Source organism: Rousettus aegyptiacus, unplaced genomic scaffold (assembly GCF_014176215.1).
Source record: "Rousettus aegyptiacus isolate mRouAeg1 unplaced genomic scaffold, mRouAeg1.p scaffold_m13_p_3, whole genome shotgun sequence".
Lineage (NCBI taxonomy): Eukaryota > Metazoa > Chordata > Mammalia > Chiroptera > Pteropodidae > Rousettus > Rousettus aegyptiacus.
In genome coordinates, this window is record NW_023416306.1 from 152295885 (window position 1) to 152310469 (window position 14585).

The 14585-nt window shown below is 36.2% G+C and overlaps 1 protein-coding gene across 6 annotated transcripts in view; it reads left to right on the top strand.

The window, feature by feature from the left end:
* The window catches only part of ZNF410 (zinc finger protein 410), a 33530-nt gene that overhangs the window by 1173 nt on the left and 17772 nt on the right, over positions 1-14585 (top strand). For 5 of the 6 annotated variants that reach the window (XR_001595600.2, XM_016134823.2, XM_016134824.2 and 2 more), the window contains exons 2-5: positions 8310-8391; positions 9237-9418; positions 10392-10527; positions 13293-13511. Coding sequence is in view for 5 of the 6 variants with exons in the window: in XM_016134823.2 (XP_015990309.1) it covers positions 9386-9418; positions 10392-10527; positions 13293-13511 (388 nt within the window). In the remaining variant the exon portion in view is untranslated. The remainder of the gene's footprint in view (positions 1-8309; positions 8392-9236; positions 9419-10391; positions 10528-13292; positions 13512-14585) is intronic. The other variant, XM_016134821.2, reaches the window with a different exon arrangement.

Sequence of the window (14585 nt, forward strand, 5' to 3'; positions counted from 1 at the left end):
ACAGCATATTTGCAGAGAATAAAGGCAACATTTTGAAATAAAGCCAGACATTTTGTTATGAAGGAAAGAAAATCAACTTTATGTTATCTTAGTGTGGGCAGAGTAAAGTCAACTAAACTAGCAGTCAAGGTTTAGGTTCTAGTTTTTAAAGTTGCATTGAACAGATGTCTAACTTTTGGCAAATTACTTAATCTGTAGCTTTTGGCTTTTTCTCTATAAACTAAGGAGTTTACCTATTCAACAATATCTCCTGAATGCTTACTTTGTGCACAGCATTGTGCTAGGTTAATGGAAGAAGGGTGAGTAAATTCAACAAACCTAACCAGTGAGAAAAATTTGTCTGTAAACAATGAACACCCGAAGGAGGGATGAAATAAACTGTGTGTTGTGACAACACCAAGGTTAGGACAGATTTATTCTAACTGGAGGGAAAGGATCAGAAGAGAGTCTTCATGGAGGAGTTGGCATTTGAGTTGGATTTTAAAGGCTGGAAAGGATTTCACAAAATCAGAACTGGTTTGGGGGTGTTTGTTACTGATTGAAGAGCGAAGACCTTGAGCACTGACATGGATTGGTGTGTTCACTTAATAGCCAGTCAAGTGTGAGCTGGAGTAGAGAGTTCATTGAGGAATCTAGTGGATGCTGCAACTGGACTGGTATTTGAGGACATGTAGAATATTTGAAATGCCATGCTTAGGAATATCACTGGTGTTCTGAGGCAGTGAACTTTGAGTAAGGGGCGTAATATAAGCATTTCTGTATTTTGGAAAGATGGATTGGAAAGAGGAATTTTAATGGCAGGGTGGCCAGTTAGAAGCCTGTTTGAAGAGTGTTATTGAGAGTGAGAGACCTAAATAGGATATTACAATAAAAATAAATTTGGGGGAATCAGAATCTCTGGGATTATTTAAATATGGAGGAGGAGATTGTTAAAGACCTAGAATTTGCAACTGAGGGAGAGGAAGATTCGGCAATAATTGAAATGGGTAGAAGAACAGGTTTGGTGGGGGAGATGATATCCAGATTTTGGATATTGTTAGGTTTGAGGGGCGGTTGGATATCCATGTAGATGTACAAGCAAGCAGTTAGAAATGAAAGATTGGAATTCAGAAGAGAAGTCAGGATTAGAGACAAAAATTTGGGTGTCATTTACGATGTCATTCATTCATTCATATACAGATATTCAGTGCACATGAGGTGCTTACAGGGAGTCTTGAATAGAAGCCCTTTAAGCTCATAGAAAAGACAACCTTAGAGCTTCACAGTATCAGAATTGACTCTTGGAGACCTAAGTTCCTTATGTATTACATACATAAGATATAGTAGTGAATAAGACTAGTTCTTGTCCTTGTTTGTGGAGCTTACAATTTAGGGGGAGGCAAGACAGATGAAAGGATTAGAAATTGTGATAAGTGCTACAATCGAGACAATAGAGATAGAAAATAAAGGTGAGGGTATATGGAGAGCTTTCTTTGGATAAGGAATCGGGGAAAGCCTTTCTAAATGAGTTTATAGTTAAACTGAGCTCTGAAGAATAATGAAAAAAAGCTAACCAATGGAAGAGAGGGATGAAGGCATTCCTATATAGAGGAAATGTCATGTGCAAATCCCTAATATAGGAAAGAGTTTAATGTGTTCAGGGAATTAAGGAGGATTCTTCTGGCTGGAGTTTGGTGAGCAAATAAAGGAGGGTGGCTCTGGAGTGTGGATGGAGAGGTAGGAATAGCTCACATAGGTTCTTATAGGCCAGGATAAGGAGTTTGGATTTTTTCTAGATGCATTGGAAAGCCTAAAGAAGAGTTTAAAGCAGGGAAATGATTTAATAGGGTTCACATTTTAAGATGATATTTACTGCTGTGAAGAGAATAGAATGGAGAGTGACAATGGTAGAAGCAGGGAGCCAGTTAGTAGGCAGTAACAGTACTTTAAGGCAAGAGTTAATGGTGGCCTGGAGTAGAGAGGTGGCAGTAGAGAAAGAAATAGGTGGATTTGCTATATTTCCTCTTTCGGAGATAGAATCAATAGGACTTGTACCTGAGTTAAATGTTGGGAGCAAAGGAAAGAAGTAATAAAAATTACTCCTAAATGGTGTAATTACTAAAATAGTGGTCCTTGAGTAAAGCATTGTCGTGAGAGGGGCTAGCAGGGAATGATGGTAAACAGACTTGGGAGAGAATTCATTTTGGACATGTTAAAATTAAGACGCCAAGTTAAAATGTTAGGTAGAAATGTTGAGTATGCAATTGTATATATACAAGTCTTCAGCTCCGGGGGAGATATCTAAGCTACAGATAAAAATTTTAAAGACTGTATCATTTTAAAGCCAAGGAATGGATGAATTCACACTAGGGAGAAAGTGTAGCAAGCAAAGAGGTCCTTAGTGCTATCCTGAGGAACTTTAATATTTAGAGGCTGAGTGCAGGAGGAATATAGGGGTTATCAAAGGAGACTGGAGAAATGACCAGTAAGGTAAGAGCAAAATAAGGAACATGCGTCTTGGAAGCAAAGAATAGTCTTTGAGGAAAGAGGCAGCGCTTCTTAGAGAGAATACTAGTATGGCTCTTTGGTCGCAGGTGACTAGTTTACTTCAGAAGAAGAGGAATTTATAACAAGGATGTGGGCAGCTCACAGGACCAAAGGAAATGCGGAAGGCCCTGGCTTCATAAAAGACAGGGATATGAGCAGCCCCAGGGGAGGTTGCTAACTGTATTACTGGAATGAATGGCTTGCTGCAGCAGTTTTCAGTCCTTAGTTCCTTCTTTTAGGGTTCGTATTCTGAGAAAAAGTGTCTGATTTGTTCAACATGGGTCTTGTGTCCAACAGTTTGACCAAGGTAGAAAAGAACACCTTAATCTGCAGTCCCTCCAAGAACATAATCAATGGGGGAGGGGTAGGTCCCCAAACAAAACGTCGATGCTTTCACTCAAGGAGGGGAAATTAATATGGGACAGTCAAAAACGATAGTTGCCCATTGCAGAGGTCAAGTAAGATGAGGACAGCGAAGTGTCCATTGGATTTGGCAACATGAACATCATGGGTAATCCTTTCAATCGATGAGTCAGGATTGTGTTTGGAGACAACTCTTTTGATGAATTTGGCTCTGAAGGATTGTAGAGAAATGGGGAGATGACTGGAATAAAAATCAGGGCTGTGGGAATGGAGCATCCCAGAAGATCCTGGGAAGAGAAGGGGGAAAGCCCTGGATTCATTTAGCTTCACAGTTGTATATTCCAATTTTTTTTCATCAGTGCCTGTTATCACTTTATCACTGGAATTTAATCAACCCCTATAATATGCTAGGTATGATATAGAAAGTTCCCTGGTTTTTCTACTCCTGGCACTACCATTTATACTAAAATGTAAACTGCTTTTTTAAAAATTAAATATTTAAGTCTTTGTTATTCACTACTATTCATACAATTTGTGTTTTCACTTTTTAACCATTACTGACTTGCTAGGTCTATATCTGTGGTCAGCCACAGGTAGAGATGGAGGGAGCTGAGAAACAGATTGGCCCATGGTGGGAGGGCTAGTCCTTTTGGTTGCACTTATGTGCTTTATTTTAACTTTCGTGAATGGTGACCAGTTGGGGGAGCACAGTGTTTCTCCATTTCTTCCCCACCTTCCACTTTTTTCTGAAATGGGGGTCAAGATCAAGGTATTGTCTACCTCCCTTAAGTTAGAGCAGTAGTGATATTCTGGGCCTGTGTTTTAGAGGTTAACACAATGATGTTCTCTTTCTTTTATGAGGCAGAGTAGTTAAAGCGGCTGGTCATCTTTCCCTTTGGATTACACTGCCTTCTGTATTAACTCTTCCTCTGTGGCTTGTTTACTTTGGATTGGTTTTTCCTCTCCGTATTTCCACATGTGGCCTGTATTTGTCTTAGGCCATCTCTACCATAGGGAAATGGTGTTAACATTAATTCCTGTCTAGTATGTGAGAGTTCTGCATTGGATTTTGGGAACAAAAACTTCCTTTCTTTGCTGGTCATTGCCTAGAGTATAGTGTTTTCCTCTGAAGACCTCACAGGGAAGGCCCGAGGACAGGATTCCAGTAATGATCATTTCACTAAGACTTCTATCAATGGTAATTACTGATTGTAATATATGTTAATAGCAGGTTTATATCTATGGCTTTACATTTTATGGCTGATTCTATGTTTAACAGATGTATTTTGAAGATATTTTGAAGATACTTTAATAGTGTTTTTCAGTCTGGGAGACAATGTGTTAGTAGCTTGTGAGATCAATTTAGTGGGTCTTATTTTTAAAAAATTCAGAGTGCATTAGAGTAGTATAGGTTAGTATTGTTTCATGAAAATTTTATTTGTGTTTGTCTCTGTGTGTGTTTCATTTACTGGGTTATAGAAAATGTATCACTGTGGGTTGCAGTCAAAAAAGTTTGAAAACCACTTTAGGAAATTTGGATTCACTACTAAAAGGTAGAGTTCTTAACCTTGTATAGTATACTAAGTATTTGATAGATTTACTTGTTTCTTAAGCACTTATGCAGAACTTTATCTCTGATGAATTTTATAATTATTTCTATTGACCGATATAAAAATAATCCTAGGATAGATCCGTGGTCATTTCTGTAGTTCAGATGAGTTTCTTAGGGCCAAGAAGATAAGTAGCTTGCCTAGGTCTCAACCAACAATTCAGGGGCAGAATTTAGATTCCTGCTCTAGAGACTTTGGTGTTTTTTTTCGTTGTTTGTTTTTGTTTTTTAAAACATACCTCAGCTTCTTTATTTAACTTGTTTAGCTGTTTAGTATTAATGCATAATTTGCTGGATGATGTTGAGTGTACCGTTGAAAAAGATGCAACTTATAAAACTTTAGTTCCCAGGATTTATTTGGCTAAAAACAGAAGGAGAGTTGTTCTCGGGATGGTCCTGATCATAGAGATCCCTTTTGTCCTCAATATGCTTTGTTGTTGTTGAGTTCTCTAATTACTCATTCCCAAAACTTTTGAGTGTTTCTTGTTTTTTGCTTTGGTTCCTTGCAAAGGTTTTATTACCTGCGTTCATTTTAACCTTTAGGCTGACTGAGATAACATATTTAATAATAGCAGTGACAGGGTTAGTAGATTTCTAAAAAAAATAATATATGCTGGACCAAGGTGTTGTGTTTTTTTTGGTTGGTTTGTTGTTTGTTTTAAGCAGCCTGATATGCTCGGATGGCCATAGGGGACCATGCAACACAGTAAAATTTAGTCGTTGCCATAGGGTCTAAACAGTTGAACAGTACTACTTAGACCAATTCCTGAGTTTCTGAGATCAGTATTTGAACTCTATCTAGAGCCAAGATTCCTTATTTATGCCTTGTGGAAAATATGATTCAACGAGCCTGGCCTTGGTTGCTGGTAGTAAAATGTCATCTATTATATATGGAGCAAAATTAGTAATTTTTCTATTTAAAGGGAAATAGGATATAAATTTTGCCTGTTTACCAGCTAAAGGTAATAGTGAACAAATATTATTGTTCACATTAAAGAACTTTGGGTGATGTAGATGACTTCTCTGTACATTGCATTTCGAATCTCTTACCTTAATTAATAGTTTAAGGAAGCCTTAAAGAAAAATTTCCTGAGACTCATAATTATCAGGAAAATAGCTTCCCCTTGAGTAAGAGCAGTGCCTTTCACTCTAGTGTCATGTAAATTGTATTTAAAGGAAAAACATTGTATTAGACTTGCACCCCCATACTGGAAAATTGTCCCTCTTGTGCTGAGACCTTATAGCTCATAGTCAACGATTTAAAAAAACAACAAATTTACAGATAATTCAATAATAACAGTGTTAGGGTCAGTGGATTTCTAAGAAATATATGCTAAATGAAGGTTGTTTTCTGTAAGCAGTCTAATATGTTTTGATGGCTACAGGGAACTATATACATTGTAAAATTTAGGTCATCAGGATTATGTCAGTTCTTGCCATAGACTTATATCTTTATGAGTAAGAATACAGATGTAAACAACATTATAAAACAAAATTCAAATTAACTTTTATATTTTGTGTTAGAAATGTCATTTGCTAAAATGAAATATGTAATGTTGAGTGTAACCGTGGAAAGAGTTAGCCTTGGACTTATATTTATTTATATATTTCATGTGTTTCTGATTTTAATTTTGGTGCTACTAATTCAGAGGGTATCATACAAGATAGTATTTATAATGTCAAGGCATTGTTAAGCTGTTTATGATAATCAGATCTCATATTTAACCAGAGCTGACTGAGAAGTTGTTAAATGCCAATTTTATGAGATATTGGTAACTTTGTAGAGTTAGAGTTACCTTGTTCAATGGAAGATAAGATTCGCCTTGCAAGTGAAAAGATAACACACAGAATGGGAGTTTGTGGAAATCATGTATCTGATAAGGTGCTTTTATGTAGAATATATAAAGAACTCTTACAATGCAATAATAAAAAGACAAATAATTAAAAGATAGGTCACCAACCTGAATAAGCATTTCTCAAAGAAATATGTACAAATGTCCAATAAGCACATGAAAAGATGCTCAATATCATTAGCCATTAGGTTATGCAACTCAAAACTACAGTGAATTAATTACCACTTCATACCCACTACGATATCTGTGATAATAAATGTTGTTGAGGATGTGGAGAAAGTGGAACCCTTGAATTCTTCTGGTGGGATCGTAAAATGGTATAACCGCTTTGTAAAGCAGCCTGGTAATTCCTCGAGAGATTATACGTAGAGTTATCATATGACCTAGCATTTCCACTCCTAGATATATAGAATGAGAACTTATGTCCGCACAAAAACTTGTACGTGAATGTTCGTGGTAGCATTATGTGTAGTAGCCAAATTGTGTTAACAGCCCAAATGAAGAAACAACCCCAAGGTCCATCAGCTGATAAGTTGATAAGTAAAATATATATCCATACAATAGAATATTCTTTGGCAATAAAAAGAAATGAATTACTGATACATGCTATAACAAACCTTGGAAATGTTATGCTAAATGAAAGCAGGCAGGCACAAAAGATCATGTATATGTCATTTACATGAAATGTCCATACAGATGGAAAGTAGATTAGTTTTTGCTTAGGCCTGGTCAGGAGAAGGTTTGGGAGAAAATGAGAAGTGACTACTAATGGGTACAGGATTTCCTTTTTAGGGTGAGGAAAATATTATGAAATTGATTGTGGTTATGTGTGGTATGTGAATTATATATCAGTGAAGCTGTTATTTAAAAAAAGATTTGCATTGCAGTTTTTGAAATCTATTAAATGTGTAACTGAAATTGGGAATAGAATTGAATTGAATTACTTCCAACTGATGTACATATAGCGAGTTGCTTTGTTAAAGATGAGATTCACACACTGCATTTGGTATGGTACAGAATATTCCCATTACAGATTCTTTTGAGGTCAGCTTGTCTATTCTACTACATCTGACTATTCTCTCTTTCTCTCTCTCTCTCTTTTTTTTTTATATAGCACACATACAAACCACAAATTTGGGCACCAAAATTGTATGGCAGTACTCAGTTATAATATGGATACCAATTTGTTCCAGAAAGTGCTTGTGCTGTTTTTTTTTTAAAGATTATCATTGAAATGAAAAGACTAAAATAAAAGGGTGTCATAGATAACTATGGGCCCTTGAGAAATAGTGATCTAGAGATGACTTAAATGACAAGAGAAGTGGGAGCCTTCTTCTCTAAGTTGTTATAGCTTTGCAAAAATGTCTAAGATCTACTATATCTGATTTTTTTTTCTTGTTCAGAGCATAGAGTCATATCCTTCCCCTCCCCCCCCCCCCCATTTTTCATTAGGTAAGGATAACAGAAACCTACCCCTGAAGCCAACACCATTAGTTTCTTAAATAACCTAACATGTATAAGACAGTAAATAGTCAGAGATTTTACAATGCTGGAATCTCAAAATTAGGGGAACCTTAAGGATAACCTAAACAAACATTCAATGATTTCTTGGCTTCTTGAGATGGGATGGAATTGGGAATAAGGAATTCTTAAACCCCAGTGATTCAAGATCAGACCTAGAGAGATGTAATCACTATTTAATCAACCTGCTCAATGGGTAGAAGTCTGGCTCTGCAGCTTAGTACTTGAGCAAGTGAGGTACTAAGCCTTGGTTTCTTCCTCTGTTAAAAGAGGGATGGATAAACTACATTGAGCTATTATTGTGCTTGAATAAAGTAAAAATATGTGAAAGAAAGAGTTGGGGATTTATGATACTTTATTTTTTTGTGGGAAACAAAACGAAAGGGGCACTTCTACTTACATCTTGTAAAATGTTTTTTTTTTGATGAAAAATGCAGATTTCTGGCAGCTGACTAAGGGGAGAGGGAGGAACTAACAGGACAGTAACATTCAAGTACTTCTAAATGTTCTTTTTGTAGAGTAAGTATCATATTCTAACTTTCCACTTTACCTTGGCATTAATTAAAAACTGCCGTCCTGGGTACATTTCACACTGTGTGATCACTTTGTATGTAATAGTGCTTCCAATTTTAGCAACAAGAGTATGAAATAAAGTGGACTCACTTGCTAAAATCCTAAAAAAAAAAAAATTAAGATATAAGAAAGTGAGGATTTAAATTATGGAGAGAAAACAGCTGTATCAGGGTACTAAGAGTACTACCTTTGGGAAATATTGTTCAAATTTTGACTGAGTATAAAACTATTTTTAGAAAAATTGGGAAATCGAGAAAAGAAAAGAAAAATCATATCAGCCTACCACCCAGTATAACAATCATGGCTATGTGAATTTCCTTTTACTTTTCCTATGCATATCTGAACTAGTTTTAATATTAGCAAGTGTGTCACTTTGTATTTTGTTTTTGTAATTTAAGGTGTTGTGAGCATTTTTCTTTGTTGCATTGTTTCATAACTACATTTTAAGTGACAGTGCCATAATGTAATCAACATTCCCTAATCGTTGAGAATATATGTATATTTATATGTTGCTTGTAGTTTATCACAGATGATAAGGTGAAATTCTTTGGGCATGTAGCTTTTCCCATATTTAAGACCTTTTCTTAGAATAGATTATTACAAATAGAAATCTAGATCAAAATATAACTTTTTATGGGTTTCGATGTCTATTGAGGTTGTTCAATTTTAAAACAAGTGTTGGGGGTGAATTCTTTATTGTTTGTTGTGATTTTTGGATATATAAAGTGTTTCATTTATTTAGCTACATTTTCCTTTGCTCTTAATTCTCTCTCTTTTTTCCCCCATTTCAGGCTAAATTGATTACACTCAGCACAGCATCTTAACAGGAAAAACATAGCATTTCCTAGAGGAATATGAGCATAACAGGAAGGTGTCATTGACTCTGAGTTAAAAATTTAATCTGTCCCCTAAACAGCTGCAGGATTTGGAAACTGAATCAATGTTATCAGATGAGTTAGAATCCAAACCAGAGGTGAGCCCGGTCAGCTTGTTTTCTTTCCTTTTGGTGGGCTGTATTCCAAAGTGTGTCCTTTTTTAGTTCAGGGGTCAGCAAACTTTTTCTGTAATGGGCTACATAGTAAAATTTTAGGCTTTGCAGGCAATATGGTTTGGGTTATAATTACTAGTTCATTATTTTTCTGTTACTAAGTATTTTCTCAAAGATTTAAAAACTCCATTTTTATCTCCTATGACTTTATATTTATTTAAATAAGTGTAAAATTATACACCTAGGTAATTATGTGACAGATTTTTATCTTATACATATGGCATGTATGTGTATATGTGTAGATAGATATATGTTAGTATTTATTAATACAATTTTTGAAAATTAATTTTGTGTATATTTGAGAGTATTTTCTTTCTAAATGTGATGAGAGGGCTTAAACATTTAAAATTTTTATTCATTTTTCTCATTTTACTTTTAGTATGTCTGTTGCATAATAGAAAGGTCACTGAATTTCGAATCAGCTATTTAAGTTTGTAGCCAGACGCTGTTTCTCACTAGTCATGTGACCTTAGAAAAGCCAATTAGTGTCTTTAGCTTTTAGATTTTTTATCTTTACAATACATGTTCAATTTTACCGAGTTATAGTGAGAGTTAAAAGAGCCAGTACACAGAAAAAAAAAGTGCTTTTTATAAAATGTAATCAGCACAATGTGGTTGAATTTTTAATAGCCATCATTTAAAAATGTAATTATTTTTATCATTTCTCTGGTGGAAGGTGACAGGTTAAATTAATTATATATTTCAGCCTTTCTCTAGAACAGAGGACTTGATATAAATAACTTTAAATATTGTTTCATCATTAATCTAGTTTTTCTATGAATATAGCAGAGTAGTGAGCAATCAAGACTTAATTACATCATCACCTTTTGGTAAATTCAGAGGTTTAGATCCATTCCTGACAACCTGTATTTCTCAATGTTGCTCCCTCTCTCCTCAGCTCCTGGTACAGTTTGTTCAGAATACGTCCATCCCATTGGGACAGGGGCTAGTAGAATCAGAAGCTAAAGACATTACTTGCTTGTCCCTCCTTCCGGTGACTGAGGCCTCAGAATGCAGTCGGCTAATATTACCAGGTAAAAATTACGATCACCACAGATAAGATAAATGAGCCCTAAGAGTTTAGCCTACTCTTGGTACTGGTGGAATGGGATAACTGACTTTATAACTGGTAGAAACTATAAAAATTAGAAAAAATGGAGAAAAAACAGCATGGGAGTCATAAGTGCATTGGTAGTTTAAGCCATAGGAATAGATGCAATTGCCCATGGAGTGTGAGAGTGAGAAGAAAGCGAAGGCGAAGGCGAAGGCGGGACTCCTTATTCAAAGTGCAGGGTAAGGCAGGAGAGCCTGGGAAGGGGAGAGAAGAAGGAAAGGCTAGAGTAATATGAGGAATATTGGCATGGAAGTCAAGGGAATAGTCAGTGCTCCTAAGAGGCCCAATGAGATAGGGTCAACAAGGCCATTGTTGACCTTAGCAGGACCTGTTCCATGGAGAGGAGAGTAGAAAACAAGGCGACAGTAGGTTAGGGTATCAGTGCAAGGTAAGTATAGTTGAAGAAGTAACTATACTTTTTTTTAAAGACTGTTTTGCTCTAGGAAGGGAAAAGAAGCGTGTAAGGTAGATGGAATAATTCTTTTCTAAAATTTGAAATAATTAAGGGTGGTTTTATGCTAAGAGGAAAGAGCGAGTTAGAGAAGCTGCAGGCAGAAAGAATGGGTAATTGGTGAGGAGGTTTCAGGAGAGGTAGAATGAAGTAGAATGCTGAGCATGTGTAATGAGATTCACTTTGGATGGGTAGAGGGTGATCCTGTCACTTGGTAACATTATTTTTTGATGCAGTGAATTCTTTATTGTCCTTGTTTTAAAATCTGAATATTAATGTTGACATTAACCTATTGGTGACAACTTAATTGTTATAAAGTCTCCTGGTTACCATCTTTTAGTGGTGTTCTTTTTTCTTTGATTTTGAAGTGACTTTAAAATCATTTTTTATGTTTAAAGATTAAAGAAGGGTAAATACATTCAATCAACCAAAGTTGATTTAAGACCTCCCTACCTAGCTCCAAGCTTTTCTGAAACACTTTCCACCTCTCAATTCCCATTTTTCTACTATTATATTGGGAGTTCTTCCAAATACTTACAGATATTCAATATGTGAAAATTTCCATTTGCTAATAAATTTCGATTTTCATTAGGCTTTTTCCCCCTGACTTTTCTCTCCCAATTTTAACTTATAGAATATTTTAATAACCATAAGGAAGATGAAACTAGGAACAAAACATCTTCTACATGACCTTTTTTAGTTTTAATTTTGTTTTAAAATATTTTCAAGAACCAGCAATAGATAATAATAAAGGAAAACTTATGTACTCTCCTCTCAGCTCATGAAACATAATATTACAGTCACAAATGTCTCTCTCCATACCTTTCAAATCTCATTCCCCTCCCTCCTAAATATCTGTGTATCATTCCATGCATGGCTTGCATGTTTTCTTTCTACCTGGGACATATGATAAATACAGAAAAGTACAAAACCACATGAATACACATTTTGAAGGATTACTGTAAAGGAGATAACTACCACCCAATCAAGAAGAAGTTGCCAGCTCCTAAGCCCTCCATGGGCTCTGCCCTGATAAAGACAGCTCTGTTCTTCCATAGATCACTACTGTCCTCACTCTGGTGACAGTTATTTCTTTGTTTCCAAGTTTCCAAGTAACCACCAAAGTCTAAGCAATGCAGTTTAATTTGAGCTGTTTTAGGACTTTAAATGAATGGGATCATATGAATGTATATACTTTTATTCTTTATTTGTGAGATTCATCCTTGTGTGTAGCTGTGTTTTGTTTGGTTTCATTGCTCTATAGTATTCTGTTATAGGAGTACCACAACTTCTTTATACATGCCATTGTTGATGAATAGTTATCTTCTACTTCACTCTTACTATAGAACAACAGTGTTGCCCTGAACTTCATTAAACACTTTTTTTGTGGTAAACTACACATAAAATTTACCATTTAACCAGCTCTGCGGCATTAAGTACATTCACATTGTAGTGCACCTTCAGTAGGCTCTGAAATGGCAATACTGTCCCTGGGCTTGCATTCCCTACACCCGCCACCCCAGGCTTCCGTTTTTATTCCTGTAATCTTATCTGTTACCTTCTTAAAACAGGAAAAAAAGGTTGCCTTTGATAAAGATAAACAAAACCCCTGAAAAGGTTGGCTCCTTCAGCCAACCTTTGTGCAGTTCCTCTTTGTATTGCAACCAAAACCTTTGTAAATTCATCTTCTTCCTTAGAATAACGTTCTAGAGGGAAAAATCTTATTTCTTTACATCCATTGTAAACCCAGAGTGATAATGAAACGTATTGATGATTCTATAAAATTTCAATTACTTCTCAGGCTTTGTTTTTTTCCCCTTACTCACCAAAACTGTCACATACATGTTGTAAAAATTAAATTAGTATTCATTGTGTAACTATATGTTTCAAGGGAAAAGCACTGATTTCTGGTCTTAAAAGCACTGATTTCTGGTCTCAAAAGCACCGATTTCTGGTCTCAAAAGGACAAGTATATAAATCCAGTTATGGACGATTGGTTATTAGTACTGCCAAAGGAGTCTGCCTCTCACTTTTTGGCTGGCTTTAGAACTTAAAGCCATCCCTCTGTTATTTCCTGAGGCAGATTTTCTATTTGTAAAATGAAAATGTTGTCTGTGCCTATAATGGTATGAGAGACTAAGGGATAGTACAAAGGAATTAGGTGCTATGTATCAAAATAGTGAGCTCCTTGGAGATGGACGCTCCATAAAGCTGTGATATTTTTCCTTTACTAGATGATACTCCAAATCATACTAACTCCTCCAAGGAAGTCCCTTCCTCAGCCGTGTTGAGAAGCCTTCAGGTGAATGTGGGGCCAGACGGAGAGGAGACGAGAGCTCAGACTGTACAGAAGTCCCAGGAGTTTTTGTCCACTTCAGAGTCTCCTAGCTTGTTGCAAGATCTACAACCAAGTGATAGCACTTCTTTTATTCTTCTTAACCTAACGAGAGCAGGTATTTTTATATCCTTTTCTGTACTCTGTTCATGCTTAAGATATAAATTGGGGGTAAGCATATTTAACTCAGTCATATTAAAATGGAAATAAGCGTTATCATTTTTTTTATTTTGGAGAATTGGTATAGTCTAGTGATCAGTTCAGTGTGGAGAGGAGGCAGGTGGACTCTAGGATGACTCAAAAGTTTCTTGTTTGGGAAATTAGGTGGTGCCATTCACCAAGCTAGTGAACACAGGGAGAACAGGGCTGGAGGGAGGAATGATTACTTCTAGTTTGTGCCTGTTGATGTTGAGATATGGGAGGGACACTTAGGTGTCCTTTAGAGTTAGAAACAAGTCTAGAGTTCTAGAGATGGCTGGTCCGAAATAAGTAGTTTTGGTGCTTATCAGCATTCAGATATGTATGAAACGATGAGAATGAATTCTTTGATTCAGAAGTAGTCTGGAGCATAAACAAAAACGTAGGCAAATCTCGGACTCTGAAAAAAAATTTTATTTGATGGTAACAGAAGAATAGGAAGGAGTTGTTAGAGAAGGACAAAGAAAACAGAATGAGAATGCAGGGGAAGCCAAGGGAGGAAAATGTTTTAAAGAAGAAAAGGTACTAAATCATGCCAAATACTTCTGGATGGACTAGTGAGGTGAGGACTGGGAAGTGTATGTCTGGTGACCTCAGCAAGAGCGATTGTTACTGTGGAAGTAGAGGTGGAGGCAGGGATTAAAGAGATGGGGAGTGGGGGCAGGTGAGAAAGTGAATATGCAAGTTAGGAGTTACACTTGTTCAAGAAAATTGACTTTGAAGGAACAGGTGAGAAGGTGATAGCTGAGGAAGTACTTTTGATTTTTTTTTTTTTTTTTTTTTTTGTAAAAAGTAAAGATGGGGGAAACTTGAGCTTGGATAGATTTAAAGGCTGTAAGGGAGGCTGTAAGCTGGCCAGTAGAGAGGATTGAGTTGCAGATGGGAGAGAGGAGACAACTGATGGAGACAGGAGGGGATAACTGAAAGATAAGACTGGGCTAGTAGAGGTAAGGGTTAGCCTGGTTACGAGGATGGACAGCTTTGCCTTTGAAAT